Here is a 25,602-nt window from a genome sequence, read left to right as displayed (position 1 = left end):
TTTCATTCTAAATACAAACTTTAATGAGCACAGAGATTTATATAGATTGTGCCTCTGGATTTCCACACATCACCTAGCTGTGAGTCATTTGCATGTGTAGGATGAAAAACATAAAAAAACTACCGCTGCATGTAAACAACTGTGATGTGGAAATGGTTTTACAGTGATGACTAGCGTACTCTCTAATGTACAGCCAAATTTGCAGCACAAGCAACCAAAACCAATGCATTCTTATTCATATGAAGTCAAGGTAACAGAACTAGAGGCAGTGACTAAATGGAGGTCTTTTGTTCAGCGCAATTATCAAACCTGGGTTAATACATTCCAATCAAAAGCATACTGCAAATTATTTGGCGTTTTACAAATAAAACATGAAAAATCTAAAAAGCATTCTTTATAACAAGACATTGTCAGTCTCACTCCAACAAAAGAAACAAACTGAGTATAAATGCATGAAAAGGGGCTAAAAAACAGCACATTTCACAACAAAATGCAATAATTATAAATGTTACATGTTTTATGTTTTCATGTCGGTCATATATGAATTCATCTCTGGCTCCAATGATACTTGTATGTATATAATTCATGACTTGAACGATTGAGGACATTTCATAAGGCAAATCAAGAAACAGTTGGGATGGTGGTGGTGGTTTTTATTCTACAACCCTGTTTCCAAAAAAGCTGGGACACTGTACAAAATGTAAATAAAAGCAGTATACAATAATATGCAAATCATTTAAATGATTAATTGAAAACAGCACAAAGTCACATTTTTCATTTCATAATGTGCCAAATGTTCTCAGTGGGCGACAGAAACCGGACCGATGAGCCACGCTGTTGTAATACACAGAGAATGTGGTTTGTAATTTGTCTTGCTGAAATAAGCATGGGCTTCCCTGAAAAAGACGTCATTTGGATGGCAGCATATGTTTCTCGAAAACCTGTTTAGATCAGTCAGCATTAATGGTGCCTTTAACATGCGTTGAGCGTTCGCAGACAGTGTTTTTGGAAGTGTTCCTGAGCCCATACAGTGATTTCCACTACAGAATCGTGGCCGTTGTTAATGCAGTGCCATCGCAGGGCCTAAAGATCACGGCCAGCCAATATGGGTTTTTGGCCTTGTTCCTTGCATAAAGCGATTTCTCTGGATTCTCTAAATCTTGTAATGATATAATGTGCCGTACAAATTGATGATAAAATATCCAAATTATAGCGCATATTTCATAGATGGATATTTTGTTATACATTTTCCACATTATTGTTCTTCTATGTGACTGTTTCGTATCACCTTATTGCTTCAGGTGTGTGGGCAGTTATCCAAGCACTTCACTGCTAGCTGTACCGTGTTTGACAATGTATGTGACAAATAAAACTTGAAACTGAAACTTGCCTGTGCAGTTTTTTACAGAGTGGTGAACCCCTTCCCATCATTACTTCTGAAAGAATCTTTAGATCTCAGTCAATTTATATATATATATATATATATGTGTCATGTTACTGAACTGTTACTTATTAATGTAATTAGTTGTGAGATGTTCCACCAGGTGTTTTCAGCACTACACAACTTTACCAGTCTTTTGTGTCCCTGTCCCAACTTTTTGTACACATGTTGCTGGCATCAAATTCAAAATGACCATATATATATATACATATATATATATATATATATATATATATATATATATATATGTCAAAAAAGAATAACATTTCTCAGCTTCAACTTCTGACGTGTTGACTTTGTACTATTTTCAGTGATTGGCACATCGTTGTACTCTGTTTTCATTTACAACTTTTTTGCAAACTGGGTTGTATAGTCCATCTGACCCAGGTAAAGCAGGCTGTCCCTACAGACCAAGGTTCATCCAGGCTAACACCAGCAGCAGCAGTGAGACAGCACCAAGAGATTGAGAGCCCAGTGCAGCTCGACCTGCATGGCAACACAACACACAACAGATAATGAAATGGGGCATTGCAATGCAGCCAGGTTAATGCAATAATTTGCATAAAATGCAATATATCTAATTTACACAGTTTCCCCCTGACCTCAAAACCTCTACTAGCCAAGACATTATTGATGTCTGATGTTGGTTTCCTCCTCACTGGAGCTACGAGGCTAATGTAGCTAACAAACAATAGAAGCTTAGAGCCCTCCAACTGGCACTGAGCAAACTTGCCCGTTGACCAAAATGGTCAAACAAAATTCAGGCCTCAACACGACACACAACATTTTATCAGTATTTATCGAAACAATTTATCATACAGTGGCAGAAAACATACAAATACATCTATTAGAGATGACTTAACCACTGGATGGGGTCGGAGGAGGGTGTGCAATTATTTAGGCATGCAGTTTTGCAAAATGCTAATTAGTGAGGCTTAAATTTCCATTACTTGTCGGCTGTATTAGCCTGTAGCTCTAGTCCAAAACTTTCAGACACCAAGCATGTCTTGGCTTATCAGCTGTACTTAAGGTAAGGGGTTCTTTTAAAGCTACAATCTATAAGATTCTGCTAATTCTGCTTTGAGGTTCCTGAGTACTTACAATGCAAGCTGTCTCGTCTCACCTTGCACTAGTATCTGTGATATAGGGCCGTCTCCTCCCTCGCAGCGAGCCCTTATTTCAATCACGTAGTCGCCCGTCTCAGGCATGGGGAAGTCGATGTAGTGCCTGCCGGTGGTGTACAGTTTCCCATAGCGCTCCCCTTCCTTCCTAAACAAGATCTTTATACAAGAAAGACAGACAAGCTTGGAATATACCTGGAATATTTACACATTTAATGGACAGACAGGAACAAGTCCCAGCACTGATAAAAAGCTAATACTAGAGCAGCAGTGCCCAAACTTTTTGTCTTGCGGGGCCAAAGTGTGTTTGCAATGGGCCAAACAGGCAAAAGTAAAAGTACACAGGTACAGATATTATAAAACATTTATACCATTGCACTACACACACAATGGGTTACTAAAAGTAGTGTTTCTTCTAATATAGAAAATCCTAAAAGAGCAAATCAGAGCAACGGATGCTGGCCAAGTTAAACCAAGTCTGGGCAGTGGTCTCCTCTGATATAAAAAATACCCACCTTGTAACCCTCTACATAAGACTCATTCCAGTAATTGTAGATGTGATCCCAGTAGATATAGAGCCATTTGCGTGTAAAGCTGACATACTTGTACACCCTCAGACGACGACTTGGAGCTGGAGAGTCACATTTGAAAAAGAACACTTAGTTGTGTGTACAGGATTTATGTAATACACAGGTGAAGTTTGGGTCTTGGTTGACTTTATGAGGTCCAACTACCTTGTACATTTACAGCATCTGGCTGACGCTCTTATCCAGAGCGACTTACAATTTGATCATTTTACACAGGTAGGCGAAGGTGGTGTTAGGAGTCTTGCCCAAGGACTCTTATTGGTGTAGTGTAGGGTGCTTGCCCAGGTGGGGGATTGAACCATAGTCTACAGTGTAGAAGGCAGAGGTGTTACCCACTACACCAACCTTGTAGGCCCACTATATAAGTACACTGACTGGTGTCCATCTACACCATTCATCAGTGGTCAGTCTCTTGGTGAAGAGTGGTCTAGCACCCAAAATATCCAGCTCTGTGGTCCAAAACTAGCCACTGTGTTAGAGAATGGCTAAAACATCCAAAAATGACCCCAGTCTCTGGACAATGACAAGGCTGACCTACAAGGCAGGTGTTCCTAATAAAGTAACTGGAGAGTGTCTAGGTCCTTGTGAAACTCCTTGTTTAATCAATACTGAATGTACATTATTGTCACAGTAAGTACACTGCCTTATAGAATTTCCTATGAAATGGTTTTTTAACTGATGTATAATATTTAAGAACCATCATATTTCATGAGATATTCTGTGTAAAAAATGAAGAACGTAGTGTTGGTCTTACGTGGTCTCCTGGTGAACATCTCACAGTGCTCACTGGGTGGCCCAAGTCCGGCTCCATTGTAGGCCCGTACCTCTATAAGGTAGTGTGAGTCCGGCCGCATGTTCTCCAGGCGAGTCTGGTTAACCGAACTGTGCACCAGAACACGAGAGGCAGCCGCTTCGTTGTCATCATACTTCCTCCAATAGCGAATCTGAAGGATAAGAATTTAAGCTGGCCTAAATATTATTTTCAATGCCTTATTATGAACTGTGATCTCTATAGAAAGTAGAAATGAGCCAAGAGAAAACAAAAAAGTTCTGGAGTATGAAACGTGCATTAGGCTTACCTGGTAGCCATCCACCCAGTGAGGAGGAACCTGGTAGACAGGCAGCCACCACACAAGAGCCTCTGTAGAGGTGACCTGGCGGGCGTAGACATCCAGCGGTGCTTCAGTGGGTGCTGTGCAAGGAGGCCACAGGGGTTAGACCTGGAGTATTACATGGTGCAAGACTAACAGAAGCCAGTGGAAAATGTGGCTACATATTAGTGAAAATAGCTAAATTTAAAGAATCAACTATATATTGCACATTTCTCTGAACATTTATTATTATTGTGGATTTATTGTTTTGAAAAACAGAGCAAACGTCCCGCTTGTAATAATCATTCTTTCTTCCAGTTTATTAAGACTTTTAATCTTAACATACTGCCTTGTTTAATGAGACAGAAGCCAGGAAGAAAACCTCACCACTTTCAGAGGAGAACACTACTTTGGTCAAGCTGTATGGCCCCTCTCCTTTGCTGTTGTAGCCTTTCACTTTGACCTGGATCTCAGTGTTGGGGATGATGGTGTCCCTGTAAACAAAGCGTCTGGCCTCCGGATCGGCTATAGTCGACCACTTCCAGTCAAAGTCCTCATGGGGCTTAAATGCCACTACATAGCCAAACTTCTTACCAAAGAAGTACTGAGGCTTCATGGGCTGTAAAAGAGATGAGAACATGGTGAAAGTGTCCTTCAGATTGGTTGAACTTTCTGTCACTGAAAGAATTTCAATTCATGCTTTGGCACATGCAGTTAAATAAGGACACGTACAGTCCAGGTGACGATGAGCTCCCCATTCAGGCCCACAAAGCCATCGACATCAGTGGGAGACATGGTAGGAACTGAAAGCAGAACAGGCTGAGTTAGACGTCTTTTCTCTGCAGGCTTTGGCAGTTTGTAGTGAAACCGCACATCCCCACTTAAGGAAATCATAGAACATTTAAATCCTGCACTAAAATTTGTAGAAAAATGCTAAATGTTAGTTTGTTTGCAGAAAGGTATGTGTTAACTTATCTTCACTTAAAAATCATATATATATATATACACACATATACACACACACATATATATATATATACACACACACACACACACACATATATATACACACACACATATATATATATATACACACACACACACATATATATACACACACACATATATATATATATACACAGGGTGAGTCAAAAGACACAGGACAGGTTCTATTTTATTCTATTTTTTATTTTATTGTCAACTTTTATCTCTGGGGTCATCTCAAACAAATTGTGCAACAAACACCACCTTCTACACTGCATCGTGGAGGCTTGTGACAGCATGAAAAATAAAATAAAACGGTGTCCTGTGACTTTTGACTCACCCTGTGATGTGATCATGCAAATGATTATGTAAGCAACAGTACCACTTGTGTTTATCTATCTATCTATCTATCTATCTATCTATCTATCTATCTATCTATCTATATATCCATCCATCCATCCATCTATATAGGCTTTATATGCAAGGTATATGTACATAACATGAATGTGCCCCTAAGATCTAGAAGTAATCACATCTATTTAATATAACCTTTATTTAGTTTACAGTAATTACAGTTATGTATGGTAAATATGTTATGTGAATGCACTCACTAGCATCCCAGGTTTTGATTTTAATGGAGGGCAGGCTGCTCTCTCCTGCTCCCAGCTCATTGATGGCATACACACGAAATTCATATTCCATCCAGGGATACAGATCAACCACCTCTGTCACCTCAGCTTTCCCATCCAAGAAAACAGGAGCTATGCAAAACAAACCTCTTATTAATAGTTTAGTTTTAATCTGAATCAAGTAATACACCTGGCTACAGGTGTTTCACAGATGTGTGAGTGCTTTGCTTTAGATCTGTTCCAATATTACAAATTCCAGTGCTGGCCTGGATAGCACTACAGTATTAGCGATAACACAGCTTCACCTGTTTAACTTCACCTTACAGAACAAGCCAAACGTAAACGCTTTGCTGAGGCTTAATGTGAAGCAGCATAAATGCTTTTTTATAATAAATGTGTGCCCCCTAGTGGACTTACAGGTGACTGCAGTCTTCCAATCTTCTGGGTCAAGAGCAAAGAAGTCTCGGGTCTGTACGACATGTTGAGCGAGGAGGCTGCCGTGGTCTGAGCCCAAACTCCATACGAGCTTCACTGACGTGTCTCTGATCTCCTCCACTCTCACGCCACCTGGAGGACCTGGCCGACCTGATACCAGCACAAATGCACTCACAATGAAGACTCTACATGGGTTTGTGTTTCTGTATATAACATATAAATATGGTATTGCAGATCTCAGCTGCACCTTCTAATGTAGATTATTACACCTACATTCAATCATCAGGTAGACATTTCAGTCTCTGTTACAACCCCAATTCCAGTGAAGTTGTGTAAAACATAAATAAAAACAGAATACGATGATTTGCAAATCCCTTTCAACCAATATTCAATTGAATACACTACAAAGATGAGATATTTAATGTTCAAATGGATAAACTTTGTTTTCTGCAAATATTCACTCATTTTGAATTTGATGCCTGCAGCACGTTCCAAAGAAGTTGGGACAGGGGCGTGTTTACCACTGTGTTACATCACCTTTCCTTTTAACACTCAATAAGCGTTTGGGAACTGAGGACACTGATTGTTGAAGCTTTGTAGGTGGAATTCTTTCCCATTCCTGCTTGATGTACAGCTTCAGTTGCTCAGCAGTCCGGGGGCTCCGCTGTCATATTTTGAGCTTCATAATGCGCCACACATTTTCAATGGGAGACGGTCTGGACTGCAGGCAGGTCAGTCTAGTACCCGCACTCTTTTACTACGAAGCCACGCTGTTGTAACACGTGCAGAATGTGGCTCGGCGTCGTCTCGCTGAAATAAGCAGGACGTCCCTGAAAATGACGCTGCTTGGATGGCAGCAGATGTTGCTCCAAAACCTGTACGTACCTTTCAGCATTAATGGGGTCACACAGATGTGCCAGTTACCCCTGCCATGGGCACTAACACCCCCCCCCACCCCCCCCCACCCCCCCCCCAACCACCACCATCAGAGATGCTGGCTTTTGAACTTTGCGCTGAAAACAATCCAGACAGTCCTTTTCCTCTTTGGCCCGGAGGACACGACGTCCATGATTTCCAGAAACAGTGTGAAATGTGGACGCGTCAGACCACAGGACACTTTTCCACTCTGCGTCAGTCCATCTCAGATGAGCTCAGGCCCAGAGAAGCCGGTGGTGTTTCTGGGTGGTGTTGATATCTGGCTTCGCTTTGCATGGCAGAGTTTTAACCTGCACTTGTAGACGGAGCGACGAACTGAGTTCACTGACAGTGGTTTTCCGAAGTGTTCCTGAGCCCATGTGGGAATATCCGTTACAGAATGATGTGGGTTTTTAATGCAGAGCCTCCTGAGGGGTCGAAGGTCACGGGCATTCAGTGTTGGTTTTCTGCCTCGCCGCTTACTTGCAGAGATTTCTCCAGATTCTCTGAGTCTTTTGATGACATTATGGACTGTAGATGATGAAATCCCTAAATTCCTTGCAGTTGCACGTTGAGAAATGTTGTTCTTAAACTGTTGGACTATCTGCTCACGCAGTTGTTCACTAAGTGGTGAACCTCGCCCGTCCTTGCTTGTGAACGACTGAGCCTTTCAGTGATGCTCCCTTTATACCCAATCATGACACTCACCTGTTTCCAGTTAACCTGTTCACCTGTGGAATGTTCCAAACAGGTGTTTTTTGAGCATTCCTCAACTTTCCCAGTCTTTTGTTGCCCCTGTCCCAACTTCTTTGGAACATGTTGCAGGCATCAAATTCAAAATGAGTGAATATTTACAAAAAACAATAAAGTTTATCCGTTTGAACATTAAATATCTCGTCTTTGTAGTGTGTTCAACTGAATATAGTTTGAAAAGGATTTGCAAATCATCGTTTTCTGTTTTTATTTATGTTTTACACAACGTCCCAACTTCACTGGAATTGGGGTTGTACAATCACTAGCTGTTCTCAACACATCTGCTGTTTATGGAACAAAAATTTCAACTTTATATTGCATACACACTAATATAGTTCATGTTAGCGCATCATTTTATCCTTACAATGTGAAAAGATCACACCACCATTTGTTACTTTGTCTGTTTACTCCAGTCTTCCTCAGGATTGACACTGACCTCTGACAATAACATTAGCAGATGCAGTGGTATTGTCAACGATGGTCTGGGCCGTGCAGATATACTCCCCTGCATGTGCGATCTGAATGTTTTTAATCAGCAGGTCTCCGCTGTTCTCCCGACCCTGTGCATAAATAAACACACATCTAATTTAGCATCTGTACTATAACACCAGAATACAGAATACTGTAATTTGATGTAATTTTGACTATGCCTACATGATATGCACAAAATACCATATTGTGATTATGCTGATTACTTTGCCACTTTTAATGCATTGCCTTGCTTATTGACAAACACTTGTAGTGAAAGACTGGTCTGTATATGTCAGTATTTAAAGATATCAGCATTGCAAAGGACAAGAGTGTGATGAGACTTCACAAATGATCGATTGTGTGTATCCCTAATAGAGCTAAAGCTTGAACTGGGCCTGATATTTTAGTCTGAAACCAAATCCAACCAGAAGTCCAACCCGACCTGATCCACCTCATCGAATGAAACTGACCCAAGCTTAAATTTCTGTCCTGAGCCAGCTTATCATCAAAGTGCGGATTAAAATGACATTTTAAAAGACTGCACCGGTTAAATGACCATGAAGTTAGTTATACTTTTTTTTTTTTTTTAAATCCCACAAACAGGAAAATTCCACCTCCGCATTTAACTCATCCGTGAAGTGAAACACCACATACACACTAGTGAATACACACACACTAGGGGGCAGTGAGCACACTTGCCCGGAGCGGTGGGCAGCCCTATCCACAGCGCCCAGGGAGCAATTGGGGGTTAGGTGTCTTGCTCAAGGACACCTCAGTCATGGACTGGGTCATTGGGACTGGGGATTGAACCAGCAACCTTCCGGTCACAGGGCCAGTTCCCTAACCTCCAGCCCACAACTGCCCCCAATGCCCCTGCCAATGTAGTGACAAAATCGGCCATTACATCAAGGATAAATCAAATAAAAACACTATAAGATAAAATGACATCAACTTGAAATCAGCTTTCGAAAAAATTAAGGTTCTAATTTAAGGAATTTATTCATTCTAAAGATTTTTATTCTGGATAAACTTTCTGAAATGCTGTTGTTAGAGCTGAAAGACAAATCCTCTTTCTAAGTCACCTAATAATAATCTAATAACTGCAATTTAAATTACAATTGCAATATTGGTCAAAAAACTACAATTAGACAGTAATTGTAAGTAGATGCCCCAAATCATTCAGCGATAGCTAAAGTGCTGACATAGCAGCATGTCTGCCTTCACTTCTTTAACCTATCATTTAGTAAATATAAATAAATATAAATATCCTTCTGGCCACTAAACTGTCCACTCCTGAATTGGTTTGATGTTTTATTTCCCAGGTATGTATTTTCTCAAAAGGGGCCTTGTAGACCTCAGTGCTAGGTTCTGTCACGAACACAAGCGGGTGACTCCAGCATTCCAGATTAATAATCAAGTAGGGAGGAAAATGAAGTAAGGGTAAAGGGGGAAACGGCACATACAATGACTGGCCACTTCATTAAGTTCACCTCCTTGCTCCTCCACTCTTTCAGCTCCACATATCATATAGGGTCACTTTGTAGTTCTTTAATTACAGAATGTAGTCCATCTGTTTCTCTGTATACTTTGTTAGCCCCCTCTCACCCTCTTCTTCATTAGTCAGGACCCCCACAGAGCAGGTATTGTTTGGGTGGTGGATCATTTTCAGCACTGCAGTGACACTGTCGTGGTGTAGTGTGTGTTAGTGTGTGTTGTGCTGGTACGAGTGGATCAGACACAGCAGGCATTTTTAAACGTTGCGTCCACTCCAACCTCGTTTGTGTTGGTCATCCTCTAGTCCTTCATCAGTGGTCACAGGATGCTGCTGGCTAGATGTTTGTGGTTGGTGGACTGTTCTCAGTCCAGCTGCGACACTGAGGTGTTTAAAAACTCCAGCAGCACTGCTGCGTTTGATCCACTCAGACCAGCACAACACACACTAACACACCCCCACCACGTCAGTGTCACTGCAGTGCTGAGAATGACCCACCACCTAAATAATACCTGCTCTGTGGGGGTCCTGACTAATAAAGAAGAGTGTAAAAGTTCACCTATAGGAAAAGTGGAGCTGATGAAATGGACAGTGAGTGTAGAAACAAGAAGGTGTACTTAATGAAGTGGCTGGTCAGTGTATACGGGGAACCCAACGTAAACACTGGGGTCCTAAGCTCTTATTAGTCTTATTAGATCACCCTGTATCGAGACCTAATATTCGTATTTGTTAGTTAGTCTGGTTGTACCTGAACTATAATGTATATATTATAATATATGTTATAATATATGTTATAATGTACTTTGCTCTCAATAAATAAATCATAGCCTCACATAACACAACTACCCTTAAACAGACACAACACTGTCTATTAAGAAATAATATGTTTTCACAGCATAACCAGTCTAAACACTCAATCTCACCATCATCTGCTCATAGTGATCAAAGTCGGTGGCAAAGTTGATGATGTAAGAGTCCACTGTCCAGATGAAGGTGATGTCTAGGCTGGGGTCATATGAGGCAGAGCACTGAAGGACAGTAGTCTCTCCCACTGTTACCTCCACATCTGAGGGGGGTACTGTGATCTTAGTAGCCTCTGAGACAGCGACACACACACACACACACATGCAAAGTTAAAATGAACTGGCATGACTCGTGTCAAAATGAATCAAGTATACTAGACGTCCAATAGAAGTGACTGGCATAAAAATGTCAAAGCCCCAATGAGTTTACAGTAAATACTGCATTACATGTCTGCATGTCCTCCTTAATCTAAGGCTGTGTCAGATGTCAGTAGTTTGAGAACACTCTCACTAACCGGTGATGCTGAGGGTGCCTGTGCTGTTGGCCTTGCCGCGGTCATTCTCAGCATAACACGTATACAAGCCCTCATCGCTCTTTGTCGCGTTCAGTATCTCAAGACTCCCATCATCCCAGATAAACATACTATGGCACACATCAGAGAGGACAGAGACAGGTTAGGTGTAATATGGCCTAAAAATAACACAGTATTTTTTATCTTTTAATAATTATGATTACACATTATATCATTTGAGTGTAATAGCGTTATGCTGTAAAAATGAATGTGTTTAAATTAAGTAAACTGGTTGTTTTAAAATGTTGATTGTGTTGAAAATTAAATAATTTAACTGAATGTAAAATGCATATAACTGTTCTGTTAAGCTACTATTATGGGGTCAATGAGCTTAACGTACTCAAGAGTACTGCACAAACGTCAGAGGCTGTCCTTCATTTATTCCATTTCCAAACTAAGTACATCTCTGAGTTATTGGTTATCTAACAATCCACTTGCACAATGAAGCTCAAAGTTGAATGAAAATAAGTGAAAAAACAAAACAAGACTTTAAAAATGGGGAAATGATACAGAGAAAATGGGACTCTTAACATCAACGCAAGACCTGGAAGACCACCAAAACTGTCCCCATCAGATTTACGCTTTCTTCTCTGAAGTCCACTCGGGCCACCCCGGCCACCCCGGAGTCCAGACTACAATATTACTGAATGTGTTTGGATAATTTGGATTGTGAGAGTCAGAAAACTCTTCTGAACTTTAGAGGTGTGGAAAAACATTTCACTGAAAAAATGAAAGCTGTAATAAATGGTGGACACTAAAAACTGAAACATTATTCCTTATTAATAAACATTGTTATATTTAGTTGTCAAGCATTCTGTGTCATTTTCTTTCTTTCCTGACACTGAAACATGTTCTGACTACAACTTCCATCAATAAAGGGTGGTGCTCCTAATGCATCGGCAAAGAGGAGTAACTGCTTATGGAAATAAGAACAGATCTAAAACAGCACTGCTTAGTAACGACAGACCGGGAAGAGTTGGAGAACAGTTCCGAGCCACGTTTCCAGATAAACCTGGGCTTCGGAGCCGCTCTGGGTTTACACTCGATAACCACACGGCCGTTTTCAGCACCCAACAGTGTCTTCTTCACTGGGTTGTATATGAATGTGGGAGCACAAGCTGTGGAGAGTGCATTGAAACACAACTTAAATTCTGCTTTATTAGAAACAATATTCACTTTATAGCTCATACACTATGGAAAGAAAACTGCATGCAGAGATTCTTACACACAGCAACAGTCACTACTCCCTCATTTCGCGTTCTTTTGGGCAGGGAAACGGGGAACCTGCTAATGAAGCAAACACTTAAGCATGTGTGTGGATGTACTCACAGACCACCCGCAGCTCTGCATTGGCATAGATGGTTCCCCAGGTGTTCTCAGCAATGCACTGATACATGCCTGAATCTTCAAACGTGAGACTGGAGAACTTCAGCTCTCCTTTGCCATACTAGAATGCAACAAGATTGTGAGCGATAAACGACATTAACCACTGATTTACTCCAGCTGCCTATTTTGATCTTCCGCCACAGAACGAAATGGAAACTTACAGAGTAGCCATCCTTCAACCAGCGTATCCACGGTAGCGGCTTTCCCACAGCAGTGCAGGACAGAGTAAGCTCACTGCCGACATCCTTCTCGGTGTCGTTAATATGCTCCGCCCACTCTGGAGCACCTGGGTAGAGAGGCCGCAACGAAGAGGAGAGAACCGTAAATGTGTATTATCTAAAGAGACCAGTAGAAAGATAGGATCCACAAATTTGGTAGCATCACTGACTCAGGCTGGCTCCTGAGACCCTGGTCATAGACGCATTTGGACTGAAAAGAACAGTTAACATCTAACGGTGTAAGTCAATTAAGCCTTTCACTGGGAGACTTAGATAAAATACTGTGTAAAACAGTGGAAAATATAGTAAAATAGAGCTCAGGTCAGTAACACAACTAGAACTGCACAACTACGTGCAAATAAAATCTGCCGAGCCCAAAATACAAAAGGGTTTTTTTCAACAACAATAACTTCTAATAAAGAGAGATGTGTGTGTGTGTGTGTGTGTGTGTGTGTGTGTGTGTGTGTGTGTGAGACAGTAACAGTATATTGCTTTACACTACACGATCACCAGGCAAAACAATGGCCACAGAGGCTAAATAAATGCAGATCAATAACAACGCCACAAGTATTGTATTGTCAAATTTACCCTCCACGTAGAGCCACTGCCGGTACCAGTCCATGCCTCTGACGTTGAGGGCCTCACACTCGTAGCTGCCCTCGTCCTCGTACTGCACGTTGATGAGGTGCAGCAGCGCCCCGTTCATGCTCACCTCATAGTTGGGCGGCAGGTCAGCATCCAGTTTCCTCCAGCGGATGTGTGGGAGAGGACTGAGTGGCACACAAGCACACCAAGTCAGGACTGACACAGCTGAATAACCAATGTTAGTGAGATCAGCGACAAAACTTTGTCCTGATAAAACATTCCCTGATTTTATGAGAAGTGAGGAAGTGAGGAAAGTGACAATGAAGGAAAGACTTGAAATGTCTAAACTACACCTGATGCTGAGGGTAGGGGCGGGTACTATTATGATATTTATTGATCCGGTGATAAATTTCATCACACTATTTCACAACGTGCTTGTCAGAGCCTACTGTGACTAATGTCAGTCATTACAGAGCAAATGCTCCGATTGGATTAACGTCTCAAAATCCGATTAAGAAATCCAATCAGTAATCAGAGACCTGCGGATATTAATTAATTAATTAATTAACTCCTGCTCAGATTTCTTTCGGATTTCTCAGTCTGTGCATGTGCTATAACAGACTGCAGCAACGCACAATGACGCTGAAACAACTATATGACTTGATGACATGACGAAATTAATTACTCTTCATCTTCTACATGATGCATGTTTATATTCTCAGGTAAAGTGGTGCAATGTTTGAAAAAAAAACGCGGCATAAGGCTTTACGTTACGTTTACAGACTCATATAGACCTGGAGTTTCCCGATACCTGATCATTCAAGTGCATGTAAACACACTGGTCAGATTTTCTGCGGTTACTGGAATGGTAAGTGCAGATAATCACACCCATTGACTATAAATCACTGTATTCATAGCGTATTACTATAAAAAAACGTTTCTAAGATCAACCCCAATTCCAATGAAGTTGGGAGGTTGTGTAAAACATAAATAAAAACAGAATACGATGATTTGCAAATCTTTTTTTCTTCGTAGTAAAAGAGTGTGGGTACTAGACTGGCCTGCCTGCAGTCCAGAACGGTCTCCCATTGAAAATGTGTGGCGCATTATGAAGCACAAAATACGACAGCGGAGACCCCCGGACTGCTGAGCAGCTGAAGCTGGACATCAAGCAGGAATGGGAAAGAATTCCACCTACAAAGCTTCAACAATCAGTGTCCTCAGTTCCCAAACGCTTATTGAGTGTTAAAGGAAAGGTGATGTAACACAGTGGTAAACAGTCCCCTGTCCCAACTTCTCTGGAACGTGTTGCAGGCATCAAATTCAAAATGAGTGAATATTTGCAAAGAACAATAAAGTTTATCCGTTTGAATATTAAATATCTCGTCTTTGTAGTGTATTCGGTTGAATATCGGTTGAAAAGGATTTGCAAATCATCGTATTCTGTTATTTATTTATGTTTTACACAACGTCCCAACTTCACTGGAATTGGGGTTGTATCATGATATTATATTTCCCCTTAACACCCATCTCTACTTCCACCTCTAAATAGCTTACTTTCCCAAGGCAAAGCACTCCAGTGTCACATTTTGCCCCACCAAAGCGTACGTCTTCGGAAATCTGACTCGGATATCGGCAGGATATCGCTTCACTTCCTCTGAAAAGGGAGTTGAAAGTGTATTTAAAGTATTTAAAGGCTTAAAATGGAAATGTAGCTTGCAAGAACAACGTCAGTCTAACAGAAATCTAACAAATACTCTAACAATGTATTCATTAAGATTTACAGTCAAAGTATTCTTCAAATATTATAAAATATCAAATACTATAAGTGGCTTTATTGTATACAGGCGCACACTTACTCTCTATCTGTGGCACTAGTGGGATAGGGGTGCTGAAGACACTCTTGCCGATGGTGGGGCTGGACACGAAGCAGGAGTAGTTGCCGACATCAGAAGCCTCCACTTTAGCAATATAGAGGTTCCCAGTTGTCTGAGACACAAAGCGTCTCTGATCAGGGATAATGAAATTGGGGAAATCATTATAGATCCATCTGTACATCACCTCAGCTACGAAAGAGAGAGGAAAGAGGAGAGGGCGAAAGAGAAAGAAAAATGAGATCAATCTCAACCAGCAATGCTTTTCCCTAAATCAGTGGACTGTATTACCTGTTTAGCACAAAATAGACCCTGTGCCCCAGGTTACTGCAGTTTATCAACAAAAACAATACAATGCTCATTACAAACAGCAGTGATTTAAGGCGTCACAATCAAAATATGATTAAACAAATACAGCATTTTTAATAGTAAATGCAGTTTCAAAGGAAAATCTCTTACTTGGATAGCGAGAGGGCGGAGCACACAAGAGGACGGCCCCCTGTCCTTCTTTAACATACACAGCCTCTCTCTCATCAGTAGGAAACTGGTCCAGATCTGAGATCAAATCAAACATGAAATATTGAATCGAAACCAGTGGTGGACAGTAACTCAGTAACTCAGTAACTCAGTAACTGAGTAAATGTAATTAGTTTCTGTACTTTAGTATTTTTGGTGTATCTGTACTTCAGTTTTTCATTATTGGGCGAATTTCTCCTTTCACTCCACTACATTTCAGAGTCTAATATCCGACTTTTTCCTCCTACATTTTGAGAAATCTGTCGTTCCTTTTGGTTTCTGTGTGTATAAAAACGTAACATGTCAAAACGAAAGAAGCGCAAAGCCAGAGCACCAATCAGGGCCCAGCGGTCACTTTGTTTAGAGCTGGTTTTGACCTGTTGGTCATACCGACCCAGTGCAGCACGCGGTTCAACGTCAGCGCAGCAGCGTAAAACTTTGGGAGAGTCTGTTCAACATAAATGATGAACTAACCTAACTTTGTGTAAATAGAGCTCAATATAGAAATATGTCCACATATGCAGTCGAGACTGACGCGGCTTTTTTCTGAATTTCTACAAACACCAGTTCATTTTATAGTAAATGAGTTTGGGCTGGTTTATGTTTATGAACAGACGCCTACAGATCAACATAGTAAAGGAGCTCATCTGTGATCCTGAGTTTAAAGACAGTTTTTATTCAACTTAAACTTGCATTAAGCAAGTTAGTTACAAGTTTAAGTTTAATAAAACCTTAATTCACCTTTTAGTACTTTTTTTAGTACATTTGAAGGTAAATACTTTAGTACTTTTACTCAAGTGGAGGTCTACAGGGAGGAACTTCTACTTTTACTGGAGTGATATTTTACCTTGGGTGTCTCGACTTTAGCTCAAGTACATGATTTGCGTACTTCATCCAGCTCTGATAGAAATACAGACACTGCCATTATAGCGGATCAACAATGGTACGGTCATCAAAATTAGTACGTGATAGAAACATTATTAACTGGAACTACTCGGCCAGTGATTGGTTACTATTATCAATTTACCACTGCAACTTTGTCAATTCTACTCACTTTAGTCAGAGTAATTATGAACTCTGAAAGATTTTTTGGGCATCAGCTAAAACTACACTAGCAGAAAAAAATCAAAAAGCTATTTACTTACACCCAAACTTGACAGTAGCCTCTTTGCTGATGGTGGTGCCATAAACATTCTTGGCCACACACACATATTTCCCAGCATGCTTGCTCTTTTCTGGGTTCGTGATGACCAGGTTTCCACCCACTAAACTATAGTGCTCATCTGGCTGCTCCATCAGTTTAATCTCCCAGTTGTTATGCCACCACCTGCAAACACAGCCTTGCTTAAAACATACATACATGTAGCAAGATAAGTTCTTTTTCTTATTATTAATACAAGGCATGTCATACAACAGAAAGAATCTGTATGTCAAGGCAAACGTTTGCAGGTACAACCTGATTGTCAACAAGCGCTGAAATTTTACGTTCTTTACTCTCGCAATGACCAACGAGGCTTAGATTCAGTCAGTTCAGCTGAAGTCAAGGCAACAGCCTGCACTAGAAGCCCTAGTGGACCTAAATGAGCTTGACTGAGTCACGGAATGGATCGCCTCATTTAGTCTGCATACTCACTGCAAGAGCTTTTGTGAAGTTGACATGAATCAGAAATTTTAAGACAATTTCTTTCCATAATGTAACATATGTCCAAGTCCAAGTCTCTGAGGGTCTTCTGAGCTAGCTGAATGTTTCTGTGTGATGGAAGGTCAGGATGATATGAGCCTTTTTTCCTGTTACTGATAACTCTCTTAAGTTTAAGTGATACTTTTTTAATCCCACAAACGGGGAAGTTTCACCTCCGCATTTAACCCATCCATGAAGTGAAACACCACATACACACTAGTGAATACACACACTAGGGGGCAGTGAGCACACTCGCCCGGAGCGGTGGGCAGCGCTATCCACGGCGCCCGGGGAGCAGTTGGGGGTTAGGTGTCTTGCTCAAGGACACCTCAGTCATGGACTGTCGCCGCTGGGGATTGAACCAGCAACCTTCCGGTCACAGGGCCAGTTCCCTGACCTCCAGCCCACGACTGCCCCCCCCAAAAAAATGTATTCATGTCCACCGAAGAACACTGAGTCTGAACATTTACAAGCAAACATATCTGTATCAATTGCTCTGGAAGATGCTCATAGACGACACAGGACAGTGTTCACGGGAGACTAATGGATGAAAGTTGGACAAGCTGCAGTTTTTAATGAGATAGGATGTGACACAGTGGTGTGAGAGCGGGAGCCTGCAATCACAGAGGAGCTGGAACTTGCAGTCACTGTTGTTCTCACTGCATGTCCATTCTAAAAACTGGAAACTGTGTTCATCCTATTTTCATATCTTCATGATTTTATGTTTAGGTTCAAGTTAAATTTTTGATGAATCTACTCTGATGAAGCTTACCCACCCACTCATAGCTGTAACACGTGTACTGCGTTTTAAATGGTAAAAAAAACTTTCTTTAGGGTCAAATTTGCGCAAATAAGATGAGATTAATCACAATTATTTTTATTTAACAGCTATATGTTTTTTTTTCTATATAGGCCTCATTGTTATCAGTGTTAGTCATTCCTGCTTCACATGCTACCTCAGAGACACCCCTCCTGACACCGTGTTTCACTCTCAGACACGTTACAATACGGGAGAAAAATGCTTTATGATTTCCGAATCACTCTGACTTTAATATACAATAGGGAATACTGTAATGTATTATTACGGAATCATGCTACAGGTTTAGATACTTAGGAGTTGTTATAATCCTGTGGAAGTCAAGGCTTTCAGTATACGCCATAGGATGTGCACTGTCAAAAATCTTTTGCCACCGATGCACATTTTCTGCACATTTCATATGCAGCTGGACAGATGTTTTATCCAGATATGGTGCCTGCAAGTCCCCATGCAGATCTCTAATAAAACAGCGTGCTTTAAAACAAAGGCAGCTAAGCTGTTTACTTGATCGCAGCTGGTGGATTGGCACGAACTCTGCAGTTCATGGAGATTTTGGCTTCAGGAGAGTCCTCGGCGTACACTGTGTCAAGGGGCTCCTCCTCGAATATGGGCCCAAAACCCGTGGCCTCCTCTGGGAACACAAAATGACAGCATTCTTGTCAAGGCTTCATACTAGAACAAATAGAAACGTAGTCAAATTCATGTAGACTGTCCATTAATGCACATCTGTTACAGTTTAATCTGGAAGCAGAAACTGATGTGACTTACTGTCAAAGATTCTGGGCTCAAAGAACCTGGGCTTGATTGCATCTACAGGAAAAAGGCAAAAAGAGATGTGATGTTTTCACTTAGGCTTTACCTGGGCACTGAATTCAAAGCAAACGTCTGAAGGGTATGCACAAACACCCCCACAACACCATCAGTGACCATCACCCACCAGCTGGTAACAGCAAAGAGGAGAGGATCGACAGGAGCACCACTGGAGCAGCCATGGTGATGCCCCCTCCCATCACACAGCCCTGAGGATAAGATAGAAAGAGATCCTATTAATATAATTCACCCTATTAATGCCAAGCTCCATAAATCTGCTAGAAAATGTCATTAGTTTGATATCTCTACAGGACATGGACATCCAGTATGAGTCTCATTTTCCAGCCAGCTTTCTATTCAAGAACCCATATATATGTATATATATATATATACACCTACCTACATCCATCCATCAGTACAGTACACTGCCATAACTGTAGTAATGTGATATTTACAGTGAATTCTGTGCTGTGCTGTGCTGTGTTGCTCTGGGGTTGCTCTTGCTTTGTGTGGATAGAGACAGAGCTGCATGCTTTTAGAATAGCATGTGCAGCGTGGGGCTGAGGAGCTCTCTGACAGAAACATGAATCATTTACCATGGCCTGATTCAGCAGAATGGATACTAGATACAGTCAAACTCCGCACAAGAAACGCTGCAATCCATTTCACTTGGACATTTATTCATACAGTGACCAGCCACTTGATTAAGTACACCTCCTTGTGTCTACACTCGGTGTCAATTTGGGGCAGTCGTGGGCTGGAGGTTGGGGAACCAGCCTCGTGACTGGAAGGTCGCCGGTTCGATCACCAGAGCCGACAGCACATGACTGAGGTGTCCTTGAGCAAGACACCTAACCCCCAACTGCTCCCCGGGCGCTGTGGATTGGGCTGCCCGCTGCTCCGGGCAAGTGTGCTCACTGCCCCCTAGTGTGTGTGTTCACTAGAGTGTATGTGGTGTTTCGCTGCATGGATGGGTTAAATGCGGAGGTGAAATTTCCCTGTTGAGGGACTAATAAGGGTCTTAATTTTACTACATAGCTGCACTCTGTAGTTCTACAGTTACAGACTGTAGTCCATCTGTTTCTCTGATACTTTGTTGTCTTCCTTTCACCCTGTTCTTCAGAGTTCAGGCTCCCAAAAGGACCACCAAAGAGCAGGTATTATTTGGGTGGTGAATCATTCTCAGCACGTCAGTAACACTGATGTGGTGGTTGTGTTTTAACAAGTGCTGTGCCAGTACAAGTGGATCAGACACAGCAGTGCTGCTGGACACTGTGTCCCCTCACTGTCCACTCTAGCAGACACTCCTACCTTATAGGTCCACCTTGTAGATGTAAAACTGGAGATAGTAGCTTGACTGCTGCTGAAAAGTTTGTGATGGTCATCCTCTAGTCCTTCATCAGTGGTCACAGGACGCTGTTAACGGGATATTTTTGGGTGTTGGTCTATTCTCAGTGCAGCAGTGACACTGAGGTGTTTAAAGACTCCAGCAGCACCAACATGGATATTGTACCATGTTCTGATTGGGTGTTTAGACTCCTTATGGACTTGTCTGATTGTCTGTACATTCATCTTGTTGCAGGCTGTCCTCTTCACCTTTTACCTTCTGTTCCAAGCATAAGTGCCATTTCCAATTAAATGGATTTTCTCATAATATGTGCAAAATTAAACAGCTTCAGGTTGATTTTCAAGACTTTGAGTGAGAGGTGAGGCCTGTTTGTTTATTTTTTTGCCCCCCAACCAGCTCTCAAAGGTCTTTGCCAACAACAAATCGAAAAAACTATTAATAATTTTCCTGTCCCACCTGTTCACTGTCCAGCTTTCACATCCATAAAGATCAGCAGAAAAGAAACTGATCTTTTTTTGTAGGGACACATCACTACTTTTGAAGCTCTTTTCAAGCTCCTTCATCAATGTCCTGTCATATTTCTTGACTGCTTGATCCAAGGTGGCAAAAGCTGCCCCCCCACTTCTACGTCTTCACCATAACTGCCATTGTTTTCTTCATACTGAACTTAGGTCCCATTTTTTCACACTGTTTTTTTGAAGTTACTCTAGGTAAGTGCTGGGGATTTAGAGGCCACTCTGGTGATGTGCCTTTGCACACAATATGTGGAGGAACTTCTTGTAACATCCAGTTTTAAGTTTAAGTGATACTTTATTAATCCCACAAACGGGGAAATTCCACCTCCGCATTTAACCCATCCGTGAAGTGAAACACCACATACACACTAGTGAGCGCACACACACACTAGGGGGCAGTGAGCACACTTGCCCGGAGCGGTGGGCAGCCCTATCCACGGCACCCGGGGAGCAGTTGGGGGTTAGGTGTCTTGGACAAGGACACCTCAGTCATGTGCTGTCGGCCCTGGGGATCGAACCGGGGACCTTCCAGTCACAGGGCCAGTTCCTTAACCTCCAGCCCACGACTGCCCCCTTACTTTTTACAAGTAAGGTGGTAGCATGCAGCCTCGCCTCGCCTCGGCCCAGATATCGGCACTTAAATACAGCATTGTTATCCGCAACAGAGACTACAGATGCCATGAGTGACACTTACAAGCACGCCAGCAGACGTACCTTAACTGAAGCAACAGCATGTCGGCGGTGTGGGATTCTTTCGTACTTGAATTATTTCGTACCTCATTTTTTTATCACGGCACCATTTTTGAGGCATTAGAGGCCCTTTTTAAGTGGTTTGGTGACAGAGTCAGTATCGGTACTCTGTATCTCAAATGCTTGAGTATCAGGTATCGAAAGAAATAGTGGTAGTGGTGCATCCCTACTGCGTGCTGCACAGACACTACTCACACACACACACTGCAGTATAATGCAGCACTGGTGCTAAAGCATGACTCGGCATAAAAGCACGCATGAAATGGAGGGGGAGCGAGTGGGTTACTGAGGAGATCTCAGTCTGAGCTCACATACGCAGTTTTCTTGCATCAGAAGAGCTGAACAGAAACACACCCAGCCTGCCTCCCTCCCTCCCTCTAACGCCCTGCTCTGCCTCTTCAGCACATCTGCACGGACTTTAAAGGACACGCGCTCCCTCCTGACTGAGGGAGGTGGGAGGGGGAGACTCTGGATGCCTGCCTGTCGATAGGATGGCATGTTATACTGTCCCTGCATCATTGCTATATCCATGCGTTCGTCCACACCAGTCTGTTTATCTCTCTCGTGGCATGGTCAGTTGATCCGAGAGCACGTTTATCCATAATCTTGTCCCGGTCTGTTGTCGCTGTCTCCTCTTTGACCAGCCGGCTCAGATTTAGGTCACTGTTTGCTTTAAGCTGACTATGGGCGAGGGAAAAACAAATTGTGTTCTCAGATAAGCTTCCAGGCCAGGAACGCCTACTGGACATGAACGCCTCTTTATCAGCACCGCATAGACCTGAAGAGCATTTGGCAAACACTGAGTCACAGACGGATGCATTATGGAACAAGAATCACTGTAAAAATGTAACTATAAAATCTTCAGTCGAAAAGTGAAGTGTGGAACTTTTGGAGGAGATGTTTTCAAGATCAATAGGAAACTCCGGTCCTGCTTCATTCCGAAACCCAAGGTCACAGGATTTCCTAGAGGAACGAAACAACATCCCCAGCCAATCCGGACCACCGTACAGGGGTTCATGATTCTGTATTCTGGGTAAAATCTGAATACAGCAATAAAAATGAGCACTAGAGCAGGAGTGAGGTGATCAGTTGATCAGATGGACCAACGTTGCTGACGTTGGAGTAACGTTTACATGCCAGAACGTCCCTCTCACACTCCGCACTGTAGCATCTCAATGCGATGAGGCTCTGGTACCTCAAGGGCAGCAAAGATGCTGCGACGCCAGCCCCACCTTTTTGGATGGAAGTCAGCCCAAAACTACTGCGTCACTGCTCTGCCCCTCCCTCGTTACCAGTCTGAGAGGGTCTCTCTAACTTTGCTGATACGTCCAAATGACATACTGGCCCGTGTTTACATATGAACTCATCACTGAAATGTTGAAATGACGGAGTCACTCAGAGCCAGACACCATCCGGACAGACCCTCGACGGTCTCACACACACACACACACACACACACCGAAGCGCAGTTCTGCACTGCGGTACTCTCTCAGACACCTCCGAGTTTCGGGACTGGATATTTTCTACTACACACAATTTTCAAGGTCGCCACACACAGACACACGCACGGTAGAGACAGAAGAGCACGTACCTGCAGACTGAGTTTAATCTCCGCTCTCTGTCTCTCTCTCTCTCCCTCTATCTCTCTCTCTCTCTCTCTCTCTCTCTCCCCGCAGCTCACTTGCCCGTACCGCCGCCTCGACCCGCAGCGAACGGCGGCGAGACGCAGCGCGCTGCTATTGGACAAGAGCAAACGAGCTCGGCCTCCTATGGGTCCTCTGAGCAGATTGTAGCACAACTCGGGCTCCTATTGGTCGAGCAAGGAGCGTGGAGCGCAACTCGGGCTCCTATTGGACAGACCGTAAAGCGATGAGTAGCGCTGAGTGTAGGTTCACTCAGCTTTAAAGGGGAACTCTTTACCTTTACCCTCTTAAGGATAAAAGGTGTGAAATGTAAAAAAAAAGTGATTCTTGGCAGATTTACCACTATTGTCCCATCATCAACATTACATATTAACACCCAGAGACACATGTAGGTTCACTGGTGGTCTTGGAGAGTTAATAAAATGTCTATATTTGTGTTGAGGACCTTGAGACCCCTGGTTCCCATCACCACCATGCACAATTTTATATCACGCCACTTTGAATGGCTTTTTTTATATTTCAACTTTTTATTTTAGCAGAAATCAGCAAAAAGTGGAATCCCTCTCACAGCTTGTTATTTTAAAAGATACTTCTGCCCCAAATAATGCTATGCCTAAACCTCATAAAGTAATAAGGGGAAAATAAGGAAAGGCCAAATGTCATGAAAACGTGGGAATGTTCATGATTTCCATTATCCTGGGGACATTTGGTCCCCACAAAGAGCTGAACACGCACACACACACACACACACACCCCCCCAAATCAGTGTAAGGATTGAGGATTGAGGATTAAACATCTGCAGTGGCAGAGCAGGCAAAGAGAGAGGACACGATTTGTGTGTGAAGTCCACCCGGTTTGTATCATGTCCATCAGTATCCAGTCAGGATTTGGATCTGAGCAGAATTTCTTTAACAAATTTTACACTTCCAGTGATGATAATAAGAAACAGACCTTTATGCTGTTCTCAGTGAAAAGCATGATATAAGAGCCGCCGCTGGGCCTAATAATCAGAAAAAATACTAATCCTCTAAATCGCTGTCGAACAGATAAAGAGGCTGAGCGATGGCTGCTCAGTCGAACAGAACAGTGGGCAAAGGCGTCATGTGACGGGGGGGTAGTGAGGTGTGTGTCTGCATGTGTTTATTAGGTCTCAATTGTGCTAAATGTTACTGTAGGTACACAGACATTAGCATTTTGGACACCTTTAGGATCACCTTTAGACGTAGGCCTATAATAAGTGCAAGCTAACTTTCATCATGCAAATAGATATCATTCTGAAAGGATCGTCAAACTGAAAATACAGTCAGATCCACAGTGATCGGCACCCTTGGGGTCTCCTTTTATTTGGGTAAATTTGGTCTAAGAAAACAATTTCTTTAAAAAAAAAAGACACTTTTTTGACAAAACCCTGTGTCATAATTACAGGCGTCCTTGGAAACACTTAAAAACATAACCGAAGGATGTTGATGAGGATGAGGCAGGTCTGCTCTGGAATATAAACGTGGTGAGAAAGAGGCCAAATTCCCCAAATCATTTATCAACATAGAGAAAATTAGACAGTCCTCAAATGAAATAAGACAATTGTATGCCATCCTTCATAAATTAGGCAATGGTAATGGCTGTAAAATTAGCCACATGCCTGAAAAAGCCCATATCTGCTGTTACGAAAATAAAGACATTTAAACAAACAACATAACCTGTTGTTATGTTATGGCAAACATAACATTCATTCATTCATGGCATTTGGCTGGCGCTCTTATCCAGAGCGACTTACAATTTGATCATTGTTACACAGGTAGGTGAAGGTGGTGTTAGGAGTCTTGCCCAAGGACTCTTATTGGTGTAGTGTAGGGTGTTTGCCCAGGTGTGGGATTGAACCCCAGTCTACAGTGTAGAAGGCAGGGGTGTTAACCACTACACTAACCAACCACCGGACACACTAACCAACCACCGGATAACAACAGGCTTTTTTTTTTCTTGGACCAAATTTAATTCAGTTAAAGATCAGATTTTATTTTTCATATTTTCAGTGCGAGATTCACGATTTACGTAACAATTTACACCCATTTTTAGTAAGGGTGCCAATAATTGTGGAACTGACCATCAATATTGCAGAATAAAGTTTCTGACACTGTTAAAATTCGTGCTGTGACTCAGAAACTCTC

The 25,602-nt window shown here is 42.2% G+C and overlaps 1 protein-coding gene across 1 annotated transcript; it reads right to left on the bottom strand.

Moving 5' to 3' along the window:
• On the bottom strand, positions 1–23,532 carry cntn1b (contactin 1b). The gene is made up of 24 exons (XM_017706495.2): positions 23,386–23,532; positions 19,309–19,390; positions 19,140–19,181; positions 18,876–19,002; positions 17,019–17,200; positions 15,817–15,912; positions 15,343–15,549; positions 15,041–15,140; positions 13,487–13,668; positions 12,842–12,966; positions 12,624–12,741; positions 12,262–12,412; positions 11,238–11,365; positions 10,843–11,015; positions 8,393–8,516; positions 6,271–6,438; positions 5,836–5,985; positions 4,973–5,043; positions 4,628–4,859; positions 4,229–4,341; positions 3,904–4,093; positions 3,078–3,193; positions 2,565–2,721; positions 1–1,927 (listed from the first exon to the last, which is right to left on the bottom strand). The coding sequence occupies exons 2-24, from the start codon at positions 19,379–19,381 to the stop codon at positions 1,845–1,847; spliced, it is 3,108 nt and encodes a 1,035-aa protein (XP_017561984.1). The 5' UTR covers positions 19,382–19,390; positions 23,386–23,532; the 3' UTR covers positions 1–1,844.
• Positions 23,533–25,602: the final 2,070 nt, after the last annotated feature.

Source organism: Pygocentrus nattereri, chromosome 11, assembly GCF_015220715.1.
Source record: "Pygocentrus nattereri isolate fPygNat1 chromosome 11, fPygNat1.pri, whole genome shotgun sequence".
In the NCBI taxonomy this organism is placed as follows: Eukaryota; Metazoa; Chordata; class Actinopteri; order Characiformes; family Serrasalmidae; genus Pygocentrus; species Pygocentrus nattereri.
This window is presented reverse-complemented; position numbering and strand designations above follow the sequence as displayed.

Coding starts and splice junctions, on each gene's coding strand:
- cntn1b (XM_017706495.2), bottom strand. CDS start 19,381: ATGGGAGGGGGCATCACCATGGCTGCTCCAGTGGTGCTCCTGTCGATC. Junction 5,986..6,270: donor TTGGAAGACTGCAGTCACCT/GTAAGTCCACTA, acceptor TGTTTTGCATAG/CTCCTGTTTTCTTGGATGGG. Junction 4,094..4,228: donor ACTGGGTGGATGGCTACCAG/GTAAGCCTAATG, acceptor CTTATCCTTCAG/ATTCGCTATTGGAGGAAGTA.